Source organism: Heliangelus exortis, chromosome 14, assembly GCF_036169615.1.
Source record: "Heliangelus exortis chromosome 14, bHelExo1.hap1, whole genome shotgun sequence".
NCBI lineage: Eukaryota > Metazoa > Chordata > Aves > Apodiformes > Trochilidae > Heliangelus > Heliangelus exortis.
This window is the reverse complement of record NC_092435.1, coordinates 4,459,164-4,484,495: the sequence shown is the minus strand read 5'-3', so window position 1 is coordinate 4,484,495 and position 25,332 is coordinate 4,459,164. Positions and strand designations below refer to the sequence as shown.

The window sequence follows — 25,332 nt, the reverse complement described above, 5'->3', positions numbered from 1 at the left end:
CTTGTTCTTGTGGGAGACTTCAACTATCAGATGTCTGCTGGAAGTACCATACTGCAGACAGGAAGTAGTCCTGGAGATTCTTGGAGTGTGTGTAAGGTAACTTCCTAACACAGCTGGTGACTGAGCCAACTAGGGAAAGTTCACTGCTAGACCTGCTGTTTGTGAACAGAGAGGGTCTAGTGTGAGATGGAAAGGCTGGTGGACAAAATGACCTGCATTGGTGTGCAGCAGCATGCCCTGGAGTCCTCCTACCTTTAAATCAGAGCATGTGGTACATTATAAACAAGAATTGCTTGAACTGGGCTGCCAAATGAGACTTATTCCGTAGGGATGTATCCAGCACAGACTGTGAGACTTGATTCTGTGAGGATGGACTGGAATAGTGGGTTCCTCATGGCTACCTTGATTTCAAAGGATCTCAGTCCTTCCTCACCAGCAGTAGAAATCTGTGAGAGACAACTGTTGATTACAGAAATATGTATTTGGTGTGAAAGAACTGTGGTTCAATTTGATAGGACACTTTTTAATTAGAATATATTATTTTAAAAAGGATTTTTTTCTTTAGCGGTGCTGTTTAGTTTCAAAAGCCAAGAATTCAGAATTTGTAAAATACAGTCTCTGGCTGCCCATGCAACATTCCCTCTGTGTTTGATGAGAAACTGGTGTGACATGGTCATGTAGTTTCTTCATTTGTCACTTTAACCACACAGACTATGTAACTGAAATAAGTGACATGGATAACTGTAAAGAAGGTATTTCCTAGCTCTTAAGGTGTTGAATTTAGAATTTAAGTACTGCTTTCTAGTATCTCTGTAATATCTCTGACAAAAATAGAAACTGTTCTGTTTTCTCTCAAACACCCAGTTAAAAAAATAAAAATAAAAAATGCTCGTAGCCAGCTACAGTCTTGAATATTTTTCTTCCTTTTAACCAGCTCAAAGAAGAAACAAGCAGAGGATTATGAAACTCAGAAACAATGTGAACAGATGGCTAGCTCCTCTCTAATATGGAGCAGCCCTGTGCTAAAATATTTGATGCCGTATTGCCAGGAGCAACATGATCACTCACATTAGCACAGTCCAGTAGACTGTTTCACACAGGTATTGCATGTGTTAGAAGAGAGAATAAATGCTTGAACATGCTGTTAAGACACATAAAGTAATTAATATTCCTGGAAGGTATTTTAATCTTTCTAGCTGTTAAAACAGTGGTCACATAAGTGGCAAGGCAACTCTTCCTTTAAACTTCTGAACTTGCTCAGAAGTCCTGAATTTCTCATCCATGCCTTTTGCAACTTTGTGACTGCATAAAAGCAGAAAGAACAAACAAGTTTCTACCAAACATCATATTAAGAAGTAAGCTTTTTGGTGTTCCTGCTCAGAAGGACTTGCTTTAGAAACTGCAGGTAGTATTTTCATATTTAAATAAACTTAAATGATGTTACCAGAACTTCATCTTCACTGCGTGGTTAATATTGCATTAGTTCATGACTAAATAAAAAAAAATTGAAGGAAAAGTCTTTACACACACTTCGCATATTCAGCAATGTTACACGTTCAGCTAGTTCTACTTCTGTGTTTCCAGTGTTGCTTGTTGTTGATCTTGGGTAGAATTTTGTAAGGATTTAATGTATTGTATTTAATTAGTAATTCACTAGTGAATATGCTGACATTTCAAAACCAAGATCCAACCAGCCATACTACTCAGTTCTTGTTCTTGTGAAAAAGGCAACTCAAGTCAAAGGCACAAAACAGGACTAGAAACAGAAAACAGAAATTTTATTTCATTGCTTATCCAGATCTTGATACTGCATGCAGTTCCTTGTCTCAAAGATAGATGCTGTACAACATATGCAAAGAGTATATGCACATGCATGGGAGTTTTTCAGTATAAGAGGAAATTATACAGAATATGTTTCATCAGCCTTGACAAGGCAAATGAGGACACAATCTGTTTTCATCGTTTTGAGTAAAAAATATGGAGCTGCAAAGGAAGTTGCAAAGTAACAAGTTAAAAATAATATTAGCTCTTAATTAATTAGCTCTCCCTCTCCCTAGTTTTCCCCTTCTTGAATATGTTACTCACAGTGGCACATCCAACTTCTCTAATCTCAATCTTGGCCAGAGGCCAAGAACTGAAGCAGGGGAGCTTCCAGCAGCTTCTCACAGGAGACCCCCCCTGCCACCCAAATGCTACCAAAACAATGCTGTACTAACCAAAACTACTAAATAAATAGGAAGAATTCTGATATTAGTTATTTAATTGAGGCTTTTTTTTCTTTTTCAAAGCAAAATTTAAAAACCTATCTATGTTTAACAAGTCATGCATTAAATCACTGTGTTCCATTAATCAAAGGGTGGCTACAAAGAAGGTGGAGACTCACTTTTTACAAGGACTTGCATGGAAAAGAGTAATGGGTACAGGTTACTCATGGGAAGAATCTGATTAAGCTCAAGAGGAAAATATTTCACAGTGGGAACAATCAGCCATTGGAATAATCTCCCCCACGGGAGCAGTGAGTTCCCTGACATTAAACACTTGTAAGGCTCAAGTTTGGCAGGGTGCTGGGCCATCCATCTTGTCTAGACCAGGCTTTTGCCATGAAGGGTTGGACCACATGATCATTGAAGTCCCTTCCAAACTGGTCTTCTATAAAACTGTTTTTAATATGAAGATTAGAACATGCAAGTAGGATGAGTAGAGTTAGAGGGAAATGCTGGAGTTTCTACAGGACATCCCTTTTGGCATGTTTATCAAGTGTAGAAGTGCCTCCTGAGGTTCTTCAAATCAGGATGAATAGGTAGTTTCAGAAGCCTGGTGATGTTTTAACTTGTAATGGAAAGTGCTAGGTAGCTTATGGAATGGACTTGTGATCAGAGTCTATGAGAAAAATACCTCTTGAATAGCCTTTCTTCCTCTCACCAAACCTGGTTTTCAGCTGCTGACTTATACTTGGGGTTGGTTTTTATTTTTGCCATACCAGGTAACAGCATTGGAGCAAGGTGTTTAAAACACACTGTAGTGTGTATGGCCTCTCCTCATAAAATTCATGAGAATTCATGCTCGTAGGAACTTAATGTGTTAGACTTCTATAGTCTGACTTAGGTTCTTGTTTATTGGCTTGTTGTTTTTAAGACAAATTTCTCTATATTTTATGATATAAGGTTAATCTTAAATGCTTTTCAGCTTAGATTTAACTAAACTGTGTCTTAAAAAAAAATCATCATATGGTATTGGTTGTGGAATTTTGCCAGCACTAGAGTTCTGCAGAAAATTCTTTCATTTGAATGCCTGCATTTTTCTGTTTTGAAAATAGAAGAAAAAAGAAGACCTCATTATTGTGAAGTTTGTCAAGCTAAGCTGAATTTTTTTTAATAAGCTTTCTAATTTTAGGTGGGATGTTTATCTTTAGTGAACTTTATTCCATATTGCATTCAGTTCCATAAGAATATCAGTCCTGCAACCTAAATCCTTTGCATTCTGCATCTTGCAGCTAAAAGTTTGCAGAGTTCAGCATCAGCAGTGGACGCCCTGATCTAAAGGAAGGCTCTGTGAACTTCAGGTGGAAAATGTTTCTTAGACATAGAATGATGGAGTGACAGTCAGTTAGGTCACACATTTCACATATTCCAAATTTCAGGAAGCAAAGTTGAAGCTGCTGTGAAAAATAATGCTACTGGAAGCTGATGTTTCATTTTACTAGTCCATTTTATTTTTTTATTTTTTATACTAGTCCATTTTATTAAACTGATGGGGCATCTGCCACTTGACGTTGCATCCATCCAGCGTGTGAGTCTTCACTCCCTCTAACTTTCTGTTGTCTGTGCACTTCCTGAGGGCAAATTTTATCCTATTTTCTAGGTTGTTGATGAAAATATAATATTGGCTCCAGTGTTGGCCCTGAGAAATGCTGCTCGTGGCTTGTTTGCCTGTTGTACTTCAGGCTCTTGAACGCTCTTTGAGCCTGGCTGTGACTTAGAGCCACTTTTTCAGCCACTAATGTAGAACAAACTGCTTGTTTATTCCAATGATTCTGTGACTAGAACTAAGCAGAAACACAGTTATTTCATGCAAGTGTTAAAAACTGAGCACTACAGCATGAAATAGCAGGGGATCTGTGTTGCTGCTTTGTTGAGAGACAGTTCCGTGTTTTCAGACCACATCCGTTTGAAATATCTTAGGTTGGGAAATAGAGATACTTTCAAAATGTAGACAGCTGTCCTCGAGTAAGTATCTCTCTTCCAAGATAGTTTCATGGACTTTTTAATGGCACAGGTTTTGGTAGTTACCTGAAAATTTCCAGGATTCTTCGGTCACATTCCACTTGAAAATTTGGGTCTTTTTAAAGATTTCATATAGTCAGACTTGGTGTGTGTCTTCAGAGTGCACTGGGTTTTCCTATCTTCTGCATGAAAATTTGCATAATGTAGTCATGCATTGTCAAATTCTATTTCAAGTTTCCATTGTCAATGATACCTCCTCTTTATGCTTGGAGATTAGGCCGGATTGCATCCTTATTTTGTAGCTAAATGCATTAAGCATTGTTTTTTGTGCCTTAACCATTTTAGCTGATTTATAAATGTGCAACTGGAAAATGTCTCAGTCACTGGGCTTGCAATAAAGAATATTTTACATGAGAATTGTAGGTCTTTAGCAAAATAAATATGTAAGAGGTTTTTGCAAACTTGGCTTTAGCGTTGCAGATATTTTGGACAATAAAATTATATTTTGATGTAGCTGTCAAACAGGAAAAGTAATGTTTACTGGGTTTGTACCTTGATTTACTTACTGTTGTGTCTAGAAATGGAGGAGAAAATAATAGTTGCACAGAACAAAGACTAATATAGCAGAGACAATCATAATTGATGCTCAGTTGCATTTTAAATGTACTTAATTATGTAGTGGCACTATATTTTTTAATTCCTGTCATTTTTGTATTTTCTGCTATAATTTCATACGAAACAAAAACCTTTTAGTCTTTTTTGTATATCAATTATATACAGTAGCATCTGGTAAAACTGAATTATTTTACACTTCTTGCAATATCCTTATTTTTTAGGAGCATGACAAGAATAGCAGTGGGTTCTGTTATCTTCTTTTAACTGCAGGGAAAATTTTTACTAAAAAAGGAATTACTTTTTTTTTTTCCTTCTAGATCTCTCAAAGAACAGATTTACTGAAATTCCTCCTGATGTCTGGCTGTTTGCACCACTGGAAACTTTAAATTTGTATCACAACTGTATCAAATCCATTCCAGAATCTATTAAAAACCTGCAAATGCTTACCTACCTTAACATTAGGTGAGTAATGCTCATTTTTGGTCTTTATGCACTTTATATCATAGGAGATGTCTCATTCTACTTCATAAGATCATTGTGTGCCCTTATGCCCTCATTTTTGCCCAGTTAGATAAAATGATTCTGTTGTTTCTTTGCCTTATTTTTGCTGTTTTAGGGCCAGCAGTTGCTGCTTTGTTTGTGGTAGGAAATTGACTGCATTATGAAATTTCAGTCAGTGAAATGTGGTGGTTCAGGACAAGGAGAGAACTTACTCATTTTGCTCATTATTTACATCCACTGCTGTATTGATGCAGAAGAAAACCACATGATCTCAAAATCTAATTTTGGATTCAGATAACTGAAGAAATGTACTGTGCAATTCATGGCAAAATAGACAGTCTTTTTAAAAAGAAAAAAAAAAACCCAGAACAGAGAAAACTTGAAGTTATGCAGAGAATGACTGTTTCATTGCCACATCTTAATAATCAATTAAAAAAAAGTTAACTTGCACATTATATTTTTTGCATCTCATGCTCTCTGACCAAAATCTGTCATATCTGCCTGAAATATATTAAAAAAGAATCTGGCTGTGTAGCTACATCCACAACTTAATTGTATTATTCACTTATATTTAGGAGAATAAACACATTACTTTTATAAAGATACTGATCAAAGTTTGCTTTCATTTTGTGGTGTTAAAATTGCAGTGCTTCTTTGAAGCTGAATTGTTGCAAGGGCATACACCGATTTTTATTGGTTTTGCAGCCCTCTAACTGTAGTGATGGAGAAAAACAATCTAGAAAGCTTTGGGCTTTTTTTCATATGTGCAAGCAGTGCTCTGATATGTATCAATTAATCAGTAAAACCATTTTTTTTTTAATATAGCGTGAACACAATTGTAAGCACTTGAAAGGTTCTCTTTTTTTTCTTTTTTCCCCCAAAATAAAACTTCTGGCCTCTACAGAGTTCTTCTTAAAGCAAAAGCAATTACTAAAATTTTAAATTTTGCATTCATCCAAATTAATGTTGCATTCATGCCATATCTGAACAAGCTGGTTTTCCAATGACTTTTTAAAAATGTACAAGTACCTTATTGGGAAAATTCAATGTATTTCTGGCAGTTGCAGTCCTCAGCTGGTAGTTTTTCCAATATGAATTTATATCTAATTGTTTGTAACAGTATATTTTGAGTGTACAAGGCAGACATGTTCATGCAGTTGGAAAATGATATACACAAAAGAAATCAAATTTGTATAAAGCTTACCTTCCAGACTATTTCTCAGCTAAGTAATAAATAGATGTTCAGGGCATTTTATGATGGTTCAGGAGTGACATGACCTCATGGCATAGGAACCAATGGCATCATATAAATTTTTTGGTTTACTGAACTCTATATTGGTAGATTGCCAGATCAGGTCCTCCTTCTGAAGGTATCAGAGGACTGAATAAAAGCAAACAACAAACATGCTGTTTCTCTTAACAGATTTCTCTGTACATTTTAGTGTTAGATTCAGTTATACTACATATACTACAGGTGAGATAGGGGCCTAAAATGGACATATATGAGAAGTTTTACCTGCTGAGTAATTAATGATGGAGATTCTAGCTTAAATTGTGATGAAATTGTAACAGGTGGAGAATATCTTCTGCAACAGGAGAAAAGTTGAACATTGTGCATCTCAGATTCCCCATCAGGCTTAAAAAGATTATAATCTAGCCTTGCTTGTTCATTTTTTTTTCTTTCAAGTCGAAATCTTCTATCAGCGTTGCCAAAATACCTGTTTGAGCTTCCACTTAAAGTTCTGGTTGTCAGTAATAATAAGCTGGTCTCCATTCCAGAAGAAATTGGAAAGTTAAGAGGTCTAATGGAATTGGTAAGTATAATTGTGAGCCATTTTACTAAGTAAACTTCTAATATAAGATGCTTATTTACAGTATAAGGAAAATAGAAAGTAATAATTTTAAAATATAGAAGCACAAAATGTAAATTCAGTTACTGCATTTTCTTAGTGTCTGAGCTTAAATTAGAGCTTAAATCTTTATCCTGTTTCCAGAGTACCTGTGTATGCCCTGGAGACTTTTTTAAACATGACCTAGTATCTGATCTATAAATCAACATTCTTCTTTAATTTACTAGTAATACAAGATATTGTCACTCATTGTGAGCCTTTTCTAGTGTTCTCTGCTCTTTGTTGAGGAGTTCTTTATGCTCACTTCAATATCAGAGGATTTCAAGGTGGGAACACTGCTCCTATTTACAGTGTTAAGTTTTTCAGAATTGCAGTTGTGGCCTTCTGGCTTATTTTTAAAATGTCAGTCATAGAATTTGTGCTTGATAACAGATTCCAGTGCCTGTGTTATACCTGTTTAGAACATAAATGATAGACAAACATTTAAAAAAAAAAAAGTTGACAAGTATACCACATTTTAGAAAGATGCTTTTAGCAGTGGATTTGGATCTTAATTTTGGTGATGAAGACAGTGAAGAACTTGAAATATACAAACCAGCCTGTACTTTCTGAGATGTTCAGCTATGTGCAGGCATCACAGTAGCCAAAGGTAGCTGGGCAGTGCCTAAACTGATGCTCTGGAAGCATGGAGTGGAGAAGGAGCCTGGATTCATCTGGTTAAGGCCTGGTTTCTGGTTACTGACTAAGGTAGCCTTTAAAATCAGCTTTCATTTTTCATCAGACAGATATCTATCACAGTTATCTGGCTTATGAACTACTCTCTGAAGTCAATTTTATTGAGTCAGAATTAATAAAGTTTAGAAAGGGCCTTGTATCAGTGTGATTGTTGATTCCATCTGGACTACATAAATAAACTTGTGGCAGAAGGAGCTGTAGTCTGTGTTCATTTGGTGCAGCTTTGTCACCCTCTAGTGCTTTTATCCAGAAACCTGGTGAGTCTGCTATTGCTCTTTGAAAATGGTTTTTTGCAATGTTTCTAAGGAAGAAGAATTTCTATAAAAGGATCAGAATGTGAGTCATTTGCCAGCAGCAGCAGCACAAGTTTTTAACTGGTGCTGGAACTACAACAGGAACTTCTGATTTTGAGTCTACATTTTAATCACAAAAATTCTTTCATTATTCATTAGTTTAACTTTTTGAATTGACTTTCTAAGACTGAATCACCAAATACTGATGAAACATCAAGATCTGTTAAGGTACTTATTCCCTTTGTAGATAAAACAAGAAAGATAGGATTTACTTTTCTAAAAATATACTTTTTGGATAGAATTTTTTGTTTAATTTCATTTAACATGCTCAGCTAATTTATTCATTCTACCTTTCTTAGGATATTAGCTGCAATGAACTTCAGGTTCTCCCCCAGCAGATAGGAAAATTGCAGTCACTTAGGGAATTAAACATAAGAAGAAATAATCTCCATATGTTGCCAGATGGTAAGCTGCTAGTTCTCATTTTGTTGAAGTATGTAAATTAGGTAAAGTTTTAAGAAGATACCTGATTTATTTTTTTTCCACCCCAAACAGAATTAGGAGACCTTCCCTTGGTGAAGCTGGATTTTTCTTGTAATAAAATTACAGAAATTCCAATTTGTTACAGAAAGTTACGTCACTTGCAAGTTATAGTTTTGGATAACAACCCAATGCAGATACCACCAGCACAGGTTAGTATTAAATCATTCTAGTTCAGTAATTTGCATAAGGATCTTAAGAAAGAGGAAGCTGTTCTAAGTTACAGCAATCAGGCTTTCTCCTAGAGGGAAGCTGTGGGTACTCAATGTAGACTCAGTGTTGGGGTGCATTTTCTAAAGACATGCTATGTGCTTAACAGCTATTTTTGTTCATTTGTTTCCCAACAGATATGTTTAAAGGGTAAAGTACATATATTTAAATTCCTCAGCATTCAGGCATGCCTCAGAATAGATAAGAAACCAGATTCTTTGGATCTTCCATCACTAGGTAAACGAATCCCCTCCCAGCCACTCACAGACAGGTGAGTGGTGGGTTTTTTGTTTTATTTTGCTCTACCATGTGCTATGAAGTGATCTGTTTATTACAGATCATAGGTGATATTTCAATACTTCAGTTGTTCTGTATTTAGGAGTAATTTATTTTCTAAGGTCATGTTACTGGGAACTTGGCTAATCTGAGTTGCTACAAAAACTTTCATTGTACTCACTAAAGTTTTGGAAATCAGAACAAAGACGTATTTTAAATTTATTTATTGGAAAACGTGGCTATTTATTACCTAAGCAGATACATCAAAACAATAGGTGAAAAGTTCCCATAGATGTCCTGAATATGGTTATTCTGCTGAATAGAAAGTCTCCCTCCCACATACATATTAAGGGAAACTAACTTAAACAACAGTGAAATACTAAAAAGTAATCTTTTTAAAAAAAAAAAAAATAGACAATCCTAAAATTACATAATAAAGGGAGAGTTCCATAACTGATAATTTTCCCTTCAACTTTGGTAATTTTTCTTGAACAACACTTGTAGGAGATAAAGAATTTCTTTTTTATCAACTGTAGATGAATATGGGGAATAGATGTATAAAGGGTGTTTTTTTCAAGAGGGATGGGGATTTACTTGAAAGAGTAACAGAGCCCTATGAGAATGATTAAGGGACTGGAACACCTTCCTTATGAAGAAAGTCTGAGAGATCTGGAACTTTTTATTTAGTCTGGAGAGAAGACTGAAAGGTGATGTAATTAATGTGTATAAGTTTTTGAGGGCTGGGTGTCAAGAAGGAAAAAATTCAATTTCTCATTTGTGCTCTGTAATAGGACAAGAGGCAATAGCTTCAACATAAAGCACAGGAAGTTCCACCTCAACATGAGGAAGAATTTCTTTACTGTAAGGGTTACAGAGCCCTGAAACAGGCTCCCCAAAGAGGTTGTGGAGTCTTCTCTGGAAAGACCCATCTGGATGCATTTCTGAGTGACCTGCCCTAGTTTTGGTCCTGCTCTGGCAGGGAAGTTGGACTGAATGATCTTTGGAGGTCCCTTCCAACCCCTGACTTTCTGTGATTCTGTGATTTTCTTTTCTAAAAGTGAAACTACTGTTTGTTTAATTCCTGTGTGGCTTTTTGTGTGTTGTTTTTCTTAATGTAGCATTGAAGACTTTTATCCCAGTAAAAATCATGGGCCAGATTCTGGCATTGGAAGTGATAATGGAGATAAAAGGTTATCCACAACAGAAGTGAGTATTCTTCACTCCTGAATTGGTGTAATTCCTGTTTTTTAGAACTTCAGACACAAATAACTTACATATTGATTTGAATCTTATCTGGCTAAGATTTATTCCAGTCCAAATTTCATACATTTTAAAACTGAATTCTGACCTAAAGAATTTTTTAACCTTTTTATGGATGAAGTCTATGGTAATTTTCTACACAAAGGACAATGCTTATTTGAAACTTTCTTCTGATATTAATGAAATTAATGTACTTTAAAAATGAAAATTTATTTGAACTAAATGTGGGTGTTGAATATGTTAGTAATCCCTATTGTTTAAATTTTAATAAACTTCTAGGTGATTTGCTAGGTGTCAGTTTTTTTACTCTAGGTTTAAAGCAATGAACGAAAATTCCCAGAAGTTACCTGTATATTTGTATAAATCTATGTTAAAGAGCTGTAATTTGTAACAGTGATGCCAAAGCTGAATAGTGTAGAACAATGAACTTCTGAAACTTAGAAGGCTAATTAGTACAAATTCAAAGTGAAGCCTGTAGAAATTCAAAGGAAACAAAAAGTATTGGTAGTTGAGATTTTTGAGATTTTTGAAAGAAAATTCCAAATGGTTAGAAGTAAAGTTGTAATTTTTTTACAATGGTCTAGAAAGGGGTGAAGTAGTTGGAGGCTTCCTAAGTGTAATTTCCTTAGTTCACTGACTGGAGCTGGACTCTGAACATAATACAGTATTATATACTGAACAGTTGTCTGCCACTTCCTAAACTATGATTCTCTTAAACTACCTTCTCACCCCACCAAATTAAAACTCACCCACAAAATTTCCACGTGTCTTGGTGGTTTTTTTTTCTGCCCTGGTAGCCATCCCTCATGATAGGGTTAGTTAGCTGTACCATGATTTGTGATTTCTTAGCAAATCGTGTAGTAATGTAATTTATATATAAATTCTATACTAAATGTGATTGTCTTTGCAGCCATCTGATGATGATACAATCAGCCTTCACTCCCAGGTGTCAGAATCAACAAAGGAACAGACATTAAGGAATGACAATCATGTAATGGGAAGTAAACTTGACCCACAGAAAGGTAATACCTGTGTACATCTGTCACCTTAGGTAACAGGATTACTTTTGCCTAGGTAAACTAATAGAAAATTCACAAAATTAAGTGATCACATGTTGGCATTGTACTGTCATCATTTCAGAAAACAAGGTAATAATAACAAATAAACAAGGCCAGAAAGAAAGAAAAAATATTATTGCCATCTAAAGGAGACATGATTTCACTTTATGATCTTTATCTGGTATTTTTCGTAAGTATTCTCTCAGGAATAACATATGGTTGAGAGAACTGTTTATTAGAATCTTCACCAATTCTTCATCAATCCTCACTAGACCAGGAGGTATATGACTACATTGATCCAAATGCAGAAGAGGGAGCTGTTCCTGAGCAAGGAGATGCACAGATTGGACCACTGCTGTCTTATATCAAGGTAGCATGGCTTGGCCAAAGAAAAGCTCAGCAGTATTGTTGGGTTTTTTAAATTCAAGCTTGAGTTTATTTTTCTTTCTGTATAAGGAACGAGGAAAACATCCTGAGAAATCTCAGAAAATAGAACAGAATGAGGACTGGGGAGATCAAAAAAGGTAAATACTGATTTTTTCTGGGAAAGTTTATGGACAGTGGCACATGAGGATGGTTTTAAGCACCTTGCATATGAAGGAAAGAAATCCCATATGGAACACATAGACTACCATTTCTTGGAAAAGAAATAAGCTTATAGGAAGTGCTGCTTAGTTACTGGCCAATAATAATGTAGCCATTTCTGTATCTTCCTTTGCTGAAGTCAGGCAAATCACTAATGTGTTTTTGTTTAGACTTCAGGAAGAACAGCTGCTGGCTGAAGATGAGGAGGAGCTCAAAGAAGTGACTGACTTGAGAAAAATAGCAGCTCAGTTGCTGCAGCAAGAACAAAAACACAGGTATTACAATATTCATTAATATAACTTGTGTTACAATTAATTTATTCTTTAAACTGCCTTATACCCAAAAGCTGTTGACACCTTATAGTTTTGAAAACAGTTTTGTCCAGCTGTTAAACAGTTAAAGTGACAGCATCTTCCAAGGTACCTGTCTGTGCTTCTTTACATAAAAATGTTCTAAGAGTAGTGGTAGCCCTCCTGTGGAGAGGAAGAGATGAATGTGAAAGCCTCTTGATTGCCTGCTTTGATGCATGTTAACATTTCTATACTTTTTATTTCAAAGCAATATACTTAACTAGGAATGGTAAATGCTGATCTAAGTGGATTATTTTTAACATGTTAAAATGACTTTGTCTTAGTTTGTATGAGTTATGTAATTGCTTACAGTTTTTGTGACTCTTTTTTTTAATTCAAATATAAGGTGGTTTAGCTGGTATTTTCTCCATTCAGTTTGATGTTGGATGTCCTGTAGACAAAAATCAAAAATTTACTGAAATATTATTCTGTCAAATGATTGAACATATCTATATTATAAATAATTTAAGCAGTGTAGGTTCATCCTGATTAAGTGCAATGTATTTAAGAATTGGTTATTCACATTGGGAGGGGAAAAATAAGAATGATACCTAATCATAGTACATTCTTATTACTGCATTGCAAAAAAGACTAAGAATGCTAGATTTTATTGATTTATTAATAAAGGGAGAGTGTGGTTTTCCTAGGTTTTAAAATTATTTATATTGCACGTGGGTCTTGTTTGATTAGTTTTATTACTACCTGATTATCAAATCAACTGAAATACCAAGCCAGTCCTCTTCTGAAGTACTGCAACTTGAATTTTAATAATAATTTGTTGTTGTATCTTAAGGCAGTGATCTTGCCTAATGGTTCTGCTTAGCTCTTGAATTTTTAAGACATACACAATCTTCCTAGTAGTTAACTTTTACTTCTTAGTTTAGCATTTGTATCTTAGACTTTTTATGTACATGGGGCAAAATCATGTATGATACAACATTTAGCCCATTTTGTAGTCTTATGAATTTACAATTTCTTGCCATAAGCAGCAATAAGAAAAATACATGGAAGTTTGGTGAAGAACATTCTGTGTTTATTTTTGGAAAATATGTTCAGTACGAGTAAAAAGAATCCTCAAAAAAGTGAGCATCACAAAATAATTTCTTGCTAATTATATTTCTGTTTGTTCAGTGTGTTTTTTGTAAATATTATGTCGTTTCTTTTCCTTTTGCTTGCTATGCTAATAACTTCCCTGTACTCTCCCATCAATCTGTTCTGCTTTCTTCTTCCATCTTTGGCTTTGGTGTACATGAAATATGAATACAGACGAAGGCCATTAAACTATAGAACTTCATTCAGTGAAAAACTCTTCCAGAGGACAAGGGCAGCAGGACGTGCATCAAGGTATAAAGTTTTTGTAGAACTTCAGATTTCCAAAGTTAAAATGTGGACAAAAGAAACAGTTTTGGCCATTTCTTGAACAAATACACAATTAAGGGAACGGCTCAGTTAGCCTAAGATATTTTGTGAGATAAAAAAAAATAGATTGAAATGCATTTATTGTTCTTTAACATGAGGAATTTATTTAAGGAAAATAAGTATTTAGGCATCTCTTTAAGGAACATTTAAATTTGCCCAAACCTAGAAGCATAATTTCCTTTGGTATGCTTTTTCTTCAGTATTTTATTTTTTAATATGTAGTACCTGAAGTACAGAACCTCAGGCAAAAGGGTTTTTTTGTTTGGTTGGTTTTTTTTTTTTTTTAAGATATGTTTTAAAGTGATAATTTTCAAATCAGCATGAGCAGTGATAATTTGGTTTGCATTTCACAGTCATGAGGTAAGCATTTGCACATACAGGAACCTCACAGTTAACAAGAAATCTGGAATTGGATGTGTAGTGTTTCAGACTTTGTTACTTTGTGACTTACTCTGGATACCACTGGTCCCTTTCAAAAGAAAGTAGGATGTCTTGAATGATTAAATCTTCATTAGTACCAAATGAGCCTGTTTCAGTTTGCATCAAACCAGGGTTTCTTACCTGACAGCATTAATTCCCTAAAACTCTGTAAATCCCTAAAAACATAGCTTACAATAACAAAGCAGAGCCATATGCAAAGACAGCTCCTGAATGAGTTTAGAATCTGTCATTTTATTTGTTTCACTGTAAAAGATTTCTAGTGTCTTTATACACTTCCAGAACCTAGGTAGTGCCAACCTTACAATAGCATTACCACATGCACCTAATTTGTGTCCTTCACTTGTGATTTTATGTTTGCTCAAACTATGAAAGTGGCTCAGAAGAGATTCCACTCTTTAAATTCTTGAACTTTAGAAAATATTTTCCAATATCATGGTCAGCCTTGCCATCACTTTCTTTTCCAGCTAGGTAGCATTTTGGAGTGAATGTTATGCTTTCATCATACAAAACTAGAAAAATTAGTCACAATTTTATTTTTTTTTAATTTAATATATATAAACACATCATTGTGTATATGCATTGAGTAATTTACATTTCAAAGTTCTTACAAGTTTTAAAAACATTTCAAAGTAATAGTTCATATGCTACCTCTGTAACAACAGAATTTGTGTGGTTGCTAGGAACCATAAGTAGGAGATTCATTCCAGTGCTAGCACAACTGCCTAAGGAATTTCTTATTTAGTGGTTCAGTATGACCATCAGTAAGTCACTGACCTGATAACTGGTCTATCTAATAAAGCAGTTTTGATTTAGGAGCTGTATAAATGGAAACAGTTGCTGACCTATTAGGACTTTCATTTTGCATACTCAATTTTGCACTGTATTTCCTGGAAGACAGTTCTTAACACTGCTACAGTGATACTTGTTTTCTCTTCCTGCTGAACATATAATTTTGCCATGAATTCCTTAGTCTGCAAATTAATAAATTTTCTTCACATTTTCTTTAATGAAAAATTAAATGTTTTGAGTGTTTACTCTTTATAAAAATGAAATTTCTACTGTTTGATTTCTATGTTAGACTTTCAGTTATTAGCCTGCTTCTCCATTTTCCACATCCCCTTTTCCTTACATTTCCTTTGCACTTTCAGTGTTTCTTACTTAGCTGTCTGACCTGCTTGTACTGACTGACTTGTGCTCAATCTGTGTATCATTTCTTGTCTGCTTTAGATTTACTGTATTTCTTCTTATTAAGTGGACAGTACATTTAGTGGACCTTTTTTGTTGAGGACAGCATAACTTCACACTGTGAGATCAGTTGAATTACTGTGTATTTAGGGAGAAAAATAAGAAGCGACTTAATTTTGGTTTGAATTATTAGGTTTTACTTAAAGTTCAGACCATGAAATATTTCAAGAGCTGGAAACACATTGTTGATATGAATGGAAGCAGGATTGGGCTTGGATTTCATAAGTTTCATGCACATTCAATTTTATTGAAAATGTCACCTTAATATTTTGATTTACAGGAAGAGTTACACAGTGAAACTAATCTAGATTCTTTGAAAAAGGTTTAACTATAAAGCTGCTGAATGTGTATGTATGTTTTTTCTTTCCAGGCTTCTTAACCATTCAGTTTCTGTAAGCACAAGGAACAGGCCAAAACAACCAATGGAATCTGAAAAATGGTATTGATATACTTGAATGTAGCTCATCTTTCAGTATTTTATAAATTTAATTTTTGTGCTTATTTTATGTTGCTACTTCCATCTTCTGTTGTAATGTTCTTGGCTCAAGATGGAACAGAAGGTACACAAATAATCTGTTCTCAAGTTTCTTTATTTCAGGTAGAAAAAATGGTATGTTCTTTTCAGCCTAAGAAAAGTTGATGTCATCCCAGAACTAATTTGTGAATCTGATTATGGCAGCTGTTCAGGTGCCTAAAGACAGGTGCTCAGTAATGTTTTAGACATGCAATTCCAGTCCAGAAGGTCATCATGTCTCCCATAGGTGATGGCCCAGTGCAGGTGTGTTAGACATCTTTTAATCAGTGTGGTCAAGAGAAAATCTGTTCTGATTTTAAAGCTAAAACAGGGAGAGCTTACTGGCAGCCTCCTTATGAGAACTTCATTTAAATGGTGGCTTCTGTGATTTTTGCCAGCCCTGTAATCTTCTAAAATCTGCATCTTCAAAAGAATCTGTAACTGCCTTTGTCCAGACATAGTTCAGCTGTGAATTTGGAAGGGAAAAACCATAACTGCTGGAAGGCACTGGGGGTAGTCACATCTCTCTACAGTTCCCTGCAGTTCATGCACACTGAAGGAAAGGTTCACTTCAGGAGAGCATTTACTCAGACAGAAAAGGGACACTGTGTCAGTATTTCAATGTAATGCATCTTATTTTTCCTACCTTCTCTCTGGTATCTGTGTTTTTAAAAAACTGGCTGCAGACATGACCTGTGCTTATACAAACTGTGCTGCAATTATTACTCATTTGTATTTGGAACTCTCCAGTCCTTGATTAACTGTAGATAAACAGATTTTTAATAGTGTTCAGGTCTTTGATATTTCAAAGTAAATTAGTTTTAAATTACACAAAAAATCATTAAATTTGTAATGCCTTTCATCTTAATTTTCAGTGTCTTAACAGATGAAGTGAATTCCCCAGTGTCCCCGTACAGCTGGCAGGTGAATATCAAAATGTAAATGTGGTGGGTTTATATTTTAATAACTTGAAGGTTTGGGTTTTTTTTTGGTTTTGTATTTCTGGCAGAAAGCTTATGTACATTCATATGGTTACTTACACACATCCATGTATCTATGTAATTGCAGTGGAAAATCTAAAACCTTTAAAGAATTTGTCCTTCAAGATAATTTGAGTTGTATATAATGGAGGCCTTTTCTTTTAAGAGCATATGGTATTAGCCTTAAGATCTTTAAAGGAAAGTACTGGGACATAAGTTTTACATCCACAGTTTTATTATTTTTTTACATATAAATTCTATGGCCTCACCATAATTTTTTTTTTTTACCTAGTGGTTTGAATTATGTGGGCCATGTATTCCCCATACCTTACTGAGAAGCTTGCATGATGTAATAAAATTGCAGTGAAACTGTGGAGAGTACTTTTTTATTATTTTACATTTTAATCTGTCAGGCATTTACACTTGCTTTAAATTACTTTATATTCTAGTGTGAAGAATTGGAAGTGGAGTTGTAGTCTTATTATGATATGACATATTGTCTGCTTTCAGTTTTCCCAAATAGATGTATTCTTACATATTCATTGTTATTTTAAGACTAAATAGTCTGATTAGTCTCTTCAGAATACATTGCAAAATACAAAACTTCAAAAGAGAGATTTATTTTACAGGATGTGTGTAATCACTTAGGTAAAAACAGCAGACAAACACTTAAGTTGTCATGTTGTAGACTTTCTTTTCTTGTGCAATGAGTATTCAGATTGAGGAATTAGGTATGCTATTGGCTTACCACACTTCTAACTGTATTTTGAAATTATTTATGGCAGCCTCAGGTGGCTTCCTAACATACCTGCAAAAATTAAGCTCAATGAAGAAAAGGGGGTTGTTTTCTTAAGAGTTATTTCATAAATTCTTCTTCATCTATGAAATATGTTTTAGGATTGGAAAGGAAATAAGTTGTTTGGACCAGAATCACCATTAGGACAACAACAATTTATAACTGTAGTTCACAGTAATTTGTGTTAATGCACATGAGGAATACTTACCTTTTACTTAAGAATATTTCTGAAACTTATAGCCCCTGGGAAACCACAAGGATTCTGTGGATGAGCAGTACTGGCCAGAAATACAGCCAGTGATTTGGCAGAATGAAGAAAGAAGGAGAAGTAAACAAATTAGAAAAGAGTATTTCAAGGTAATAGTGGGGTTTTGGGTGGGTGACAATTTTTAAAATGAGAGTAGAAAAAATATGTAACTAAGCAAACCTTAAACAGTGTTATCTTTTAATTTTGCATGTAACCTGTAGTTTTTATTTGGCTCTTTTCAGTATTAATGTGTGTATTTAGGGTAATGGAGTGTGCAGGAAAACCAGGAGGAAAAAAGAATCTATCAAAGACATTGTTTATACTTTAAATAAAACAAAGTATTTTCCAGTAGTCTTCTGGTTAAGCAAGAAACTAATCTTCAAGCACTGGTTCAATTTTAAGGGAATTTTTTATTTAGTGCAAGGAACACATTCATTATCTTTTTATGCACCATAGTAATAAGAATAATTTATGAGTTTTAGGTCTCACTGCATTAGTTTGTAATGGTCACCAGATGTCAGTGTATGCTTAGTGCAAAATAGATACAAAGTTAGAGCAGCAATAGATAAAATTTTGGGGACCGTAAGGTCAAGAAAAAGAATTATAACCATTACTAGGTTGGGTTAAAGTTGAATTTGTCACTTAAGAAGTTAGTTTCTTGGATCTTTTGCCATCAGCCATCTTTATGAAATGCTAGTGAACTTAGCAGAAATTGAATTCTCAGATAAACAGAGCATGCCATAAGCTCAGATGCATTCTTGTGATTATAGAAACTATTATATTTTTTTTCCTAAGGGGCATGCTGAGATGTATTCTACCTTGGATTTACTGACTTTTTTTTTTTTTTCATCCAAAAACTAATGTTGCCCTGTGATCTTTGAGAGGATAGGGAAAAACTTATAAATAAACCAGAATTCATTTTTTTGGCAAATTAAACAGCTGTGCTATCAATACAGAAGACCTGCCTTAGTGATTCCTTGTAACTTTAAAGGGTTATCTTTAAGTGTATTTATTATTTTTATTGTACAACTACACTGTGCAGCTAAAGAGTAGGAAAATGTCCCTGACAATTGGAACTTCTTTTCTTGTAGCACTGCACTGAAGTCTTGTTAGAGCCTGAAATTTTTGTTGCATTAAATATGTAGAAATAATTTTACCATCTACAAGATAATTTTCTCAACTAAAATGCTTTTTTTTCCCACCCCCCATGAGAAAGTTTGTAGTTCTTCTGGGTCATAGCTACATCCAAGCTGAAATTCTTGTTAGCATATCCACAATGGAAAAGAATTACTATGTCTAGCATTGATATTGTTAATTATGGTGGAAAACATGAACTGGCCAAAGGGCTGTATAAACAGAAGTCAGCAGTGGAGGTCTGTAGGGAACAGAAAATGAGGCTTTACCAAAGCTGCCAAAGTAATATTGTCATTTGTGCTGCAAACATATAGGAAATAAACCCAAGAAGATAATTATCCAGTCATTACTACATCTCTGTCTGACCCCAGAACTTCCTGTACTCTGTTAAAGCAAACAAACAAAAAAAATCTACACACATCTCTCCAAGCCCCCTCAAAACAAAGCAAACTCACCAAAAAGCACAAAACAACAGAAGAATTCAACAGACCAGCTTTATTCATTCACTTCAAAAAACATGTTTAATTTGCACAGAAAACAAGCAGCAGTAGTGTAGGTAACTAAGGCTTCAGTTTCCAAGAGAGCTGCTCTTCCTCATTATTGTCAGCATTGTTCAGCATGTAGTTCAAAAGCTGCTGAAAATTCAGCTCTATAAAGTTGCTCAATTTTAGAATTCAACAGTGCTCAGTTAGAACTGTGAAGAAGATAAGCATCTTCTAGGCATAAGTAATAAATAGAGCTTTCTGTAACAGGGCTGTGTAAGTTTGTGTATTTATTATTGTTAAAGAACATAGTTGCAAGTCACGTTTTTCTTTCTTTTTAAGAATTTTTTCTAACTAAAAGTAGTATGTACTCTTGAAAGTCAGATCTCTGAAGGAGAGCCATCCTTCCAGATCTAAAGTTCTTTTCTCAATTTAGTCTCATATCATAAAGATGGGTAGGCTGGCCACATACACCCATCACACTTACCTGAGTTTTCCAGTGGTGGATCTTTTTATTTCTAACTGTATTTTTTAATTATTATTTTTGTGTATACTTGCTCTGCAGATAGTGAAATACACTTCCTTTCTTAAATACCACTTCTGTAAATTTCTTCCTTCAATCCCTTCTTCATTTCCCACACTTTCAGGATAAATGGAAAGTGGGACAGTGATGAATTAAGTGCAAAACAAATCAGATAGACCTATGGAAAATTTCTGGTCTTAGATAAAAGGATGTGATCACACTTTGAAGTTGAAATACTGATTTTATTTTTTTATATATAATTTTTTTTCACAATGTGTAGTCTCAATCTCTCATAAGTTTAAGGAATCTTAGTGTTACATGACAAAAGATACTGTAAAAGTAACTACAAGGGGCATAAATTTTTCTACCAGTTCTTCAGAATAGCAGTTAATATACTTTCAGTTCAATCAACAATCCTATGCAGTCAGAGTTCACATAAAAGTATTTAGTTTTAAAATGCTGTTATCTTCTCAATCAATATAATTAAGATCTTGATTACCCTTGGAACTAGATGTTTCTTTTCTCTGTTCTTTTGTGCTCCTTTGATACTGTAACATTTTTTCTTAGCAGCTTCACCAGTAATAAGTGACATCTGACTGATATCTGTCCATTTTGCTCAAATGAAAGACATACTTCTATTTTAAAGTACTAATTGTGTGTATTTTGCAGTATAAGTCTTCCAGAAAGAGCTCAAGTGGAAATGAAAATGATGAGGTGAGAAACAGTAATTGTGTAAAATAATTAAGAAAATGTTTTATTAATTGGTCTTCTATGAACATTTAAGAACAGGAGATTGTTGGAGAGTCTGTGCAATCTTTACATTCCAAAGCCATAGCAGACAACTATTAAAGTCCTTAATTTAAAAAAAAAGCCATCAAGATTGTGTAGTAGGAAAAGTAGGACATCTGCTTGCCTCAGTGATAGGAAAGTTAATCCAAGTATGACACAGAGGTAACATAAAAGTAACACTCATCATAAGCAGTGAACAAACTTTGATGTTTTTAAATTTGGTTCCTTCCAGCTTGTTGACAAATGTTGCATCTCATGTATTGTGTATTTCATAGTTTCATGTTTCTTGTTAAATCATAATTTTAATTTTTATAATTTCGTATCTTTGGTTTCTTTTTAGCAAGACAGTGATAATACTAATGTGTCCCCACAGTCTCCTGTATCATCTGAGGTACAAGTTTGTGGTTTTCTTTTTCAATCAACAAACATTTCTTTGTCTGCATTACTTGTCACCAGGTTTCCACACAGAGCTGCTAGTTTCCCCTGAAACTTCAATTCAAAATATTTCAGCATAATAAAAATTCAAAAAGAGATAGAAACTAGAGACACATATTACAACTTGTTTTACTTTTGCAACTATCTGATCTCTCCTAGGTTTCTTCTTTTTGACTGGTGTGTAGAAAGATGCATTGTTTTGCCTTTATTATATTTCCTAATGAGGGTAGCTAATTAGACAAAAATTGAATTTGCCATATTTTGTGTATTTCCCCTGTGCACTTGACATCCAGAGGATTTTAAGTAAAACTTGTGGCATTATATTTTATATATCAATAAAGAAAGTTTCATTCTTTATAGTTATGACTGTCACCTTTGTGGTGCAGCCTTGAAGTTTCCTTCAGTGGTAGCTTTCTTTTAAGGAATGTCCATGTAGTCTCACTGTGGCTGCACTAAACTGGCTGAGCTCTGAATAAAGCATACCAAAATTATTAACATTTCTACCTCATGTCAATAGGGAACCTGAGGGAGCAGAATGAGAACATCTCCCAGATACAGTGAAATGAGTTGAAATAAGAATATCTCATGCCAAATTTCTAAGTGCACCTCTTTTTAGATGGTGAAATGGGAAAAAAGCCTGTTCTTCATAAATGAAAGTAAACATTTCTTGAGAAAAATTTTGGTGATAAGCATTGGGAGCATATTTACATTTGCTTACAGTTGTCTTAGAATTCTGTTCACAGAATTGCAGTAGTTTGAAATGGTTTAGAGTAGATTTTAGTTAATATGGTGCTGCTTTTCTTCCTCAGTAAGATAATTATATCTGTATGTAGTGAGGTTACTTTCATTCCATTTATTTAATCCTGTCAAGAGTGTTTTACATTTAAGCAGGGCTCACTTTTATTAGTGAAGAATGATTTAAACACTATCTTGATGGGAACAAAAGTTAATTCTTTTAAAGAATGGAAGAAAACTCACTTTCTCTCTTTTAACAGGACTATGAAAGGACAGATAGTAACACTCATGGTCCATTTGGTCTCAAACCAAGGTCAGGTAAGCTGCTGTTCTCTAATATAGTATGACAGAAGAGGTGTTTATTTCTCAGACTGGAATAGATGGTAAGGGTAGCAGATGGATGGATTGGAATGGATATAAACAGTTGCCACTGTACAGCAAGCCACTCAGTGCACTTATCACAAGCATAGTACTGGGAAAGGCATACACAGTTGCTTTGGCAAAAAAATAATTGATAGTTCCCCAAGTTGCACAGTAATTGGTTTTTTTTCACATTAACATTTTCAACTTTTTCCTGCACTGATTTATTATGTGCATACTTAGTCACCGTCGAAGAACAGGGAAACAGCATGAAATTATTCTTGAGACTTGACAGCTGAGGCAGGAGGGTTTCAGGTGAAGTTTTTTTGTAACTTGTCCTATGAAAGGATCCTTTGAGCAGAGCTTTGCCAGTTTTATAGCTCAGTGCTTTGTTGCACCCTCAGTCTTCCAAGACTGTGCCATAACTTTTGAGCAAATTCATTAAGAAAGAATTATCACAATTTTCCAGCTTTATTTCATTCAGTGTTTATGGCAGCACAGGGTGACCTCCTTAATACTACCTTTGAGTCCTCAGTAGTAGAGTGTCTGGCTGAGACCATGACAAGTGGCTTCTTCAGGGCCCTGAAGTCATTTGAGTTTTGTCAGCACTTGCATGAGACTTCAGTGCCAGTTGGGTTTGTTCCATGTACATACCTGGCTGGATGTACAGACAGGATATACCTGGCTGTTATCATTAGAGGCTTCTGGAGATTTTTAGTAATTGCATTGCCATTGGAGGCAAATCTGTAGATTTTTAGTAATTGCATTTTTAAAATCTGAATTCTGGAAACTAGCTTCTCTCATGTTTAATAGCTTTCAGCCGTGCATCTCGCCAGGACTATGATGCAGTGGATCCTGGATTTACAATGAGGAGGAAAATGGAGCATTTAAGAGAAGAAAGGGAACAAATCAGACAACTTCGCAATGTATGTAACGTTTTGTATCATATGGGTGCAGTGTGTTTAGTTTGCTCTGTTCCACAACTGAAACCTTTAAAGTCTACACATCATTATTGTGGTGCAATAGCATCTCTGTAGTGATATTCCTTCCTTAGGAATTTCATGTAAGAGGCTACACTAGTGCTATTTTTGGTCCAGCCAAAATACCAACCAGCAACCTAAATGCTTTTTTAGCTGAAAAATTAAGTTACATGAAAAATGAAATTTTCATTTAGGTTTCTGATGCTTTAGATTTTCTTAGGGAGACCTGAGATTTGAAGAAAGGTGGTCACAGTGTTCCAACAGCCAGATGCTTTTTGATTGTAGAAACTTGCTACAATACTAAATGAGATCTAAACTTAAGGCTTCCAGCAAGTTGTTTTCCATGTAGTTCTGTTCTCAAGATATTTAACAGTTACAGATAACTAAATCATAGCAGCTCTGCTTTCCAGGGCTATATTAGTTTGGGTTGTGACTTCTACAAAGGCTTTTTCCATCTTGTCTGGTTCACTTCCTGAACAGTGCAGGCTTGTTGCTGGTGTGAGAAAAAACATTCCCTGCCTCCCTTCTCTGTTTTGGAACAAAAGTGTGGGAGTTTCTAACTGTCCTCTGAAGGAGTGAAATAACCATGTCCTAGGCAGTTGTATTCCCCTCTTCTTTCCTCCTTCTCCCAGTAAAATTATGTATGATTTGAATGCACAAACAGCAGCTAATGAAGTATTCAACCTAACATTTCTGTCCTTAAGCTCTGTGCTTTCCCATTATGAGTATTGAGTTTATCGTGTGGCTTTCAGTTATGTATCATGGTATTTGTTGGCTGAAAGTCTTTCTCATTCTATGTAGTTGTGTCATTAAGAATCAAACAATCAAACAAACAAACCCAAATGACAAGCAAAGAGAATGTAAGATAAAGAGAAAATGATATTTGTACTCTGTCAGGTGTGAATTGGCTCCATTTACTACACTTTGGTATTAAAATGTCCCCTTTAAAGTGAATACTTTAAATACCCTGGCTTTAAAATGAAAAATAAAGTTGAAAGTAACTTACTTATGCACTTTTTACTAGAATCTTGAATCAAGGTTAAAAGTAATTTTGCCAGATGACATTGGAGCAGCATTGATGGATGGAGTAGTTCTTTGCCATTTAGCCAATCACATAAGGCCACGTTCTGTTGCCAGCATTCATGTACCATCGCCAGCAGTGGTAAGTCATTTATCTTACTTTTTTTGTATCTTATGTGAAAAAAAGCTTTTGAGCTTCAACACTAAAACATCATGAATCATGCTTACTGTATTAAGTTGTTACGTTACTCACTTTGATTTTTTTTTTTAAGTATTGAATAAGGCTCAGCTATTTAGTTAAAGACCTATATATACCCAGTTTTCACAGAATTTGTTTTGTGTTTTAGCAGCTGTTGGTGAATTTGCATCACAAATGCATGATTTGCCATGAATGCATGATGAAGATCTAACCAACCCTCTCTTTACAGCCTAAACTCAGCATGGCAAAGTGCCGAAGAAATGTCGAAAACTTTCTCGATGCTTGTAAAAAACTGGGTGTTCCACAGGTATACTCATTGCTTTTTTGACTTCTTATTAATAATAATAGAAAATGCCAGCAAAGCATTTGTGGGTTTTTAGGGCTTAATTCAGGGAGCAGTAGTGATAATAACATTGACCAGAGAACATGAAGATAAGAGAATTCCCATATCTGGCCTGCAGCATGGATTTGAGGGAGCTACTTTAATGGTTTCTAGTCAGTTCCTTATAGTGAAAATAATAGATGTGGTGCTTAGGG

General features: G+C 34.8%; 1 protein-coding gene across 3 annotated transcripts in view; it reads left to right on the top strand.

Moving 5' to 3' along the window:
• LRCH2 (leucine rich repeats and calponin homology domain containing 2) overlaps nt 1–25,332 on the top strand; it is a 36,800-nt gene that overhangs the window by 8,159 nt on the left and 3,309 nt on the right. Inside the window, exons 2-21 of one of the 3 annotated variants that reach the window (XM_071758045.1) lie at nt 5,156–5,300; nt 7,027–7,153; nt 8,577–8,682; nt 8,773–8,909; nt 9,105–9,238; nt 10,362–10,449; nt 11,414–11,525; nt 11,834–11,931; nt 12,018–12,085; nt 12,317–12,421; nt 13,763–13,840; nt 15,972–16,040; nt 16,991–17,039; nt 18,132–18,248; nt 20,947–20,991; nt 21,407–21,457; nt 22,497–22,554; nt 23,410–23,522; nt 24,601–24,738; nt 25,025–25,102. In XM_071758045.1, coding sequence (XP_071614146.1) covers nt 5,156–5,300; nt 7,027–7,153; nt 8,577–8,682; nt 8,773–8,909; nt 9,105–9,238; nt 10,362–10,449; nt 11,414–11,525; nt 11,834–11,931; nt 12,018–12,085; nt 12,317–12,421; nt 13,763–13,840; nt 15,972–16,040; nt 16,991–17,039; nt 18,132–18,248; nt 20,947–20,991; nt 21,407–21,457; nt 22,497–22,554; nt 23,410–23,522; nt 24,601–24,738; nt 25,025–25,102 — 1,916 coding nt within the window. The remainder of the gene's footprint in view (nt 1–5,155; nt 5,301–7,026; nt 7,154–8,576; nt 8,683–8,772; nt 8,910–9,104; nt 9,239–10,361; nt 10,450–11,413; nt 11,526–11,833; nt 11,932–12,017; nt 12,086–12,316; nt 12,422–13,762; nt 13,841–15,971; nt 16,041–16,990; nt 17,040–18,131; nt 18,249–20,946; nt 20,992–21,406; nt 21,458–22,496; nt 22,555–23,409; nt 23,523–24,600; nt 24,739–25,024; nt 25,103–25,332) is intronic. The other 2 variants (XM_071758046.1, XM_071758047.1) reach the window with 2 other exon arrangements.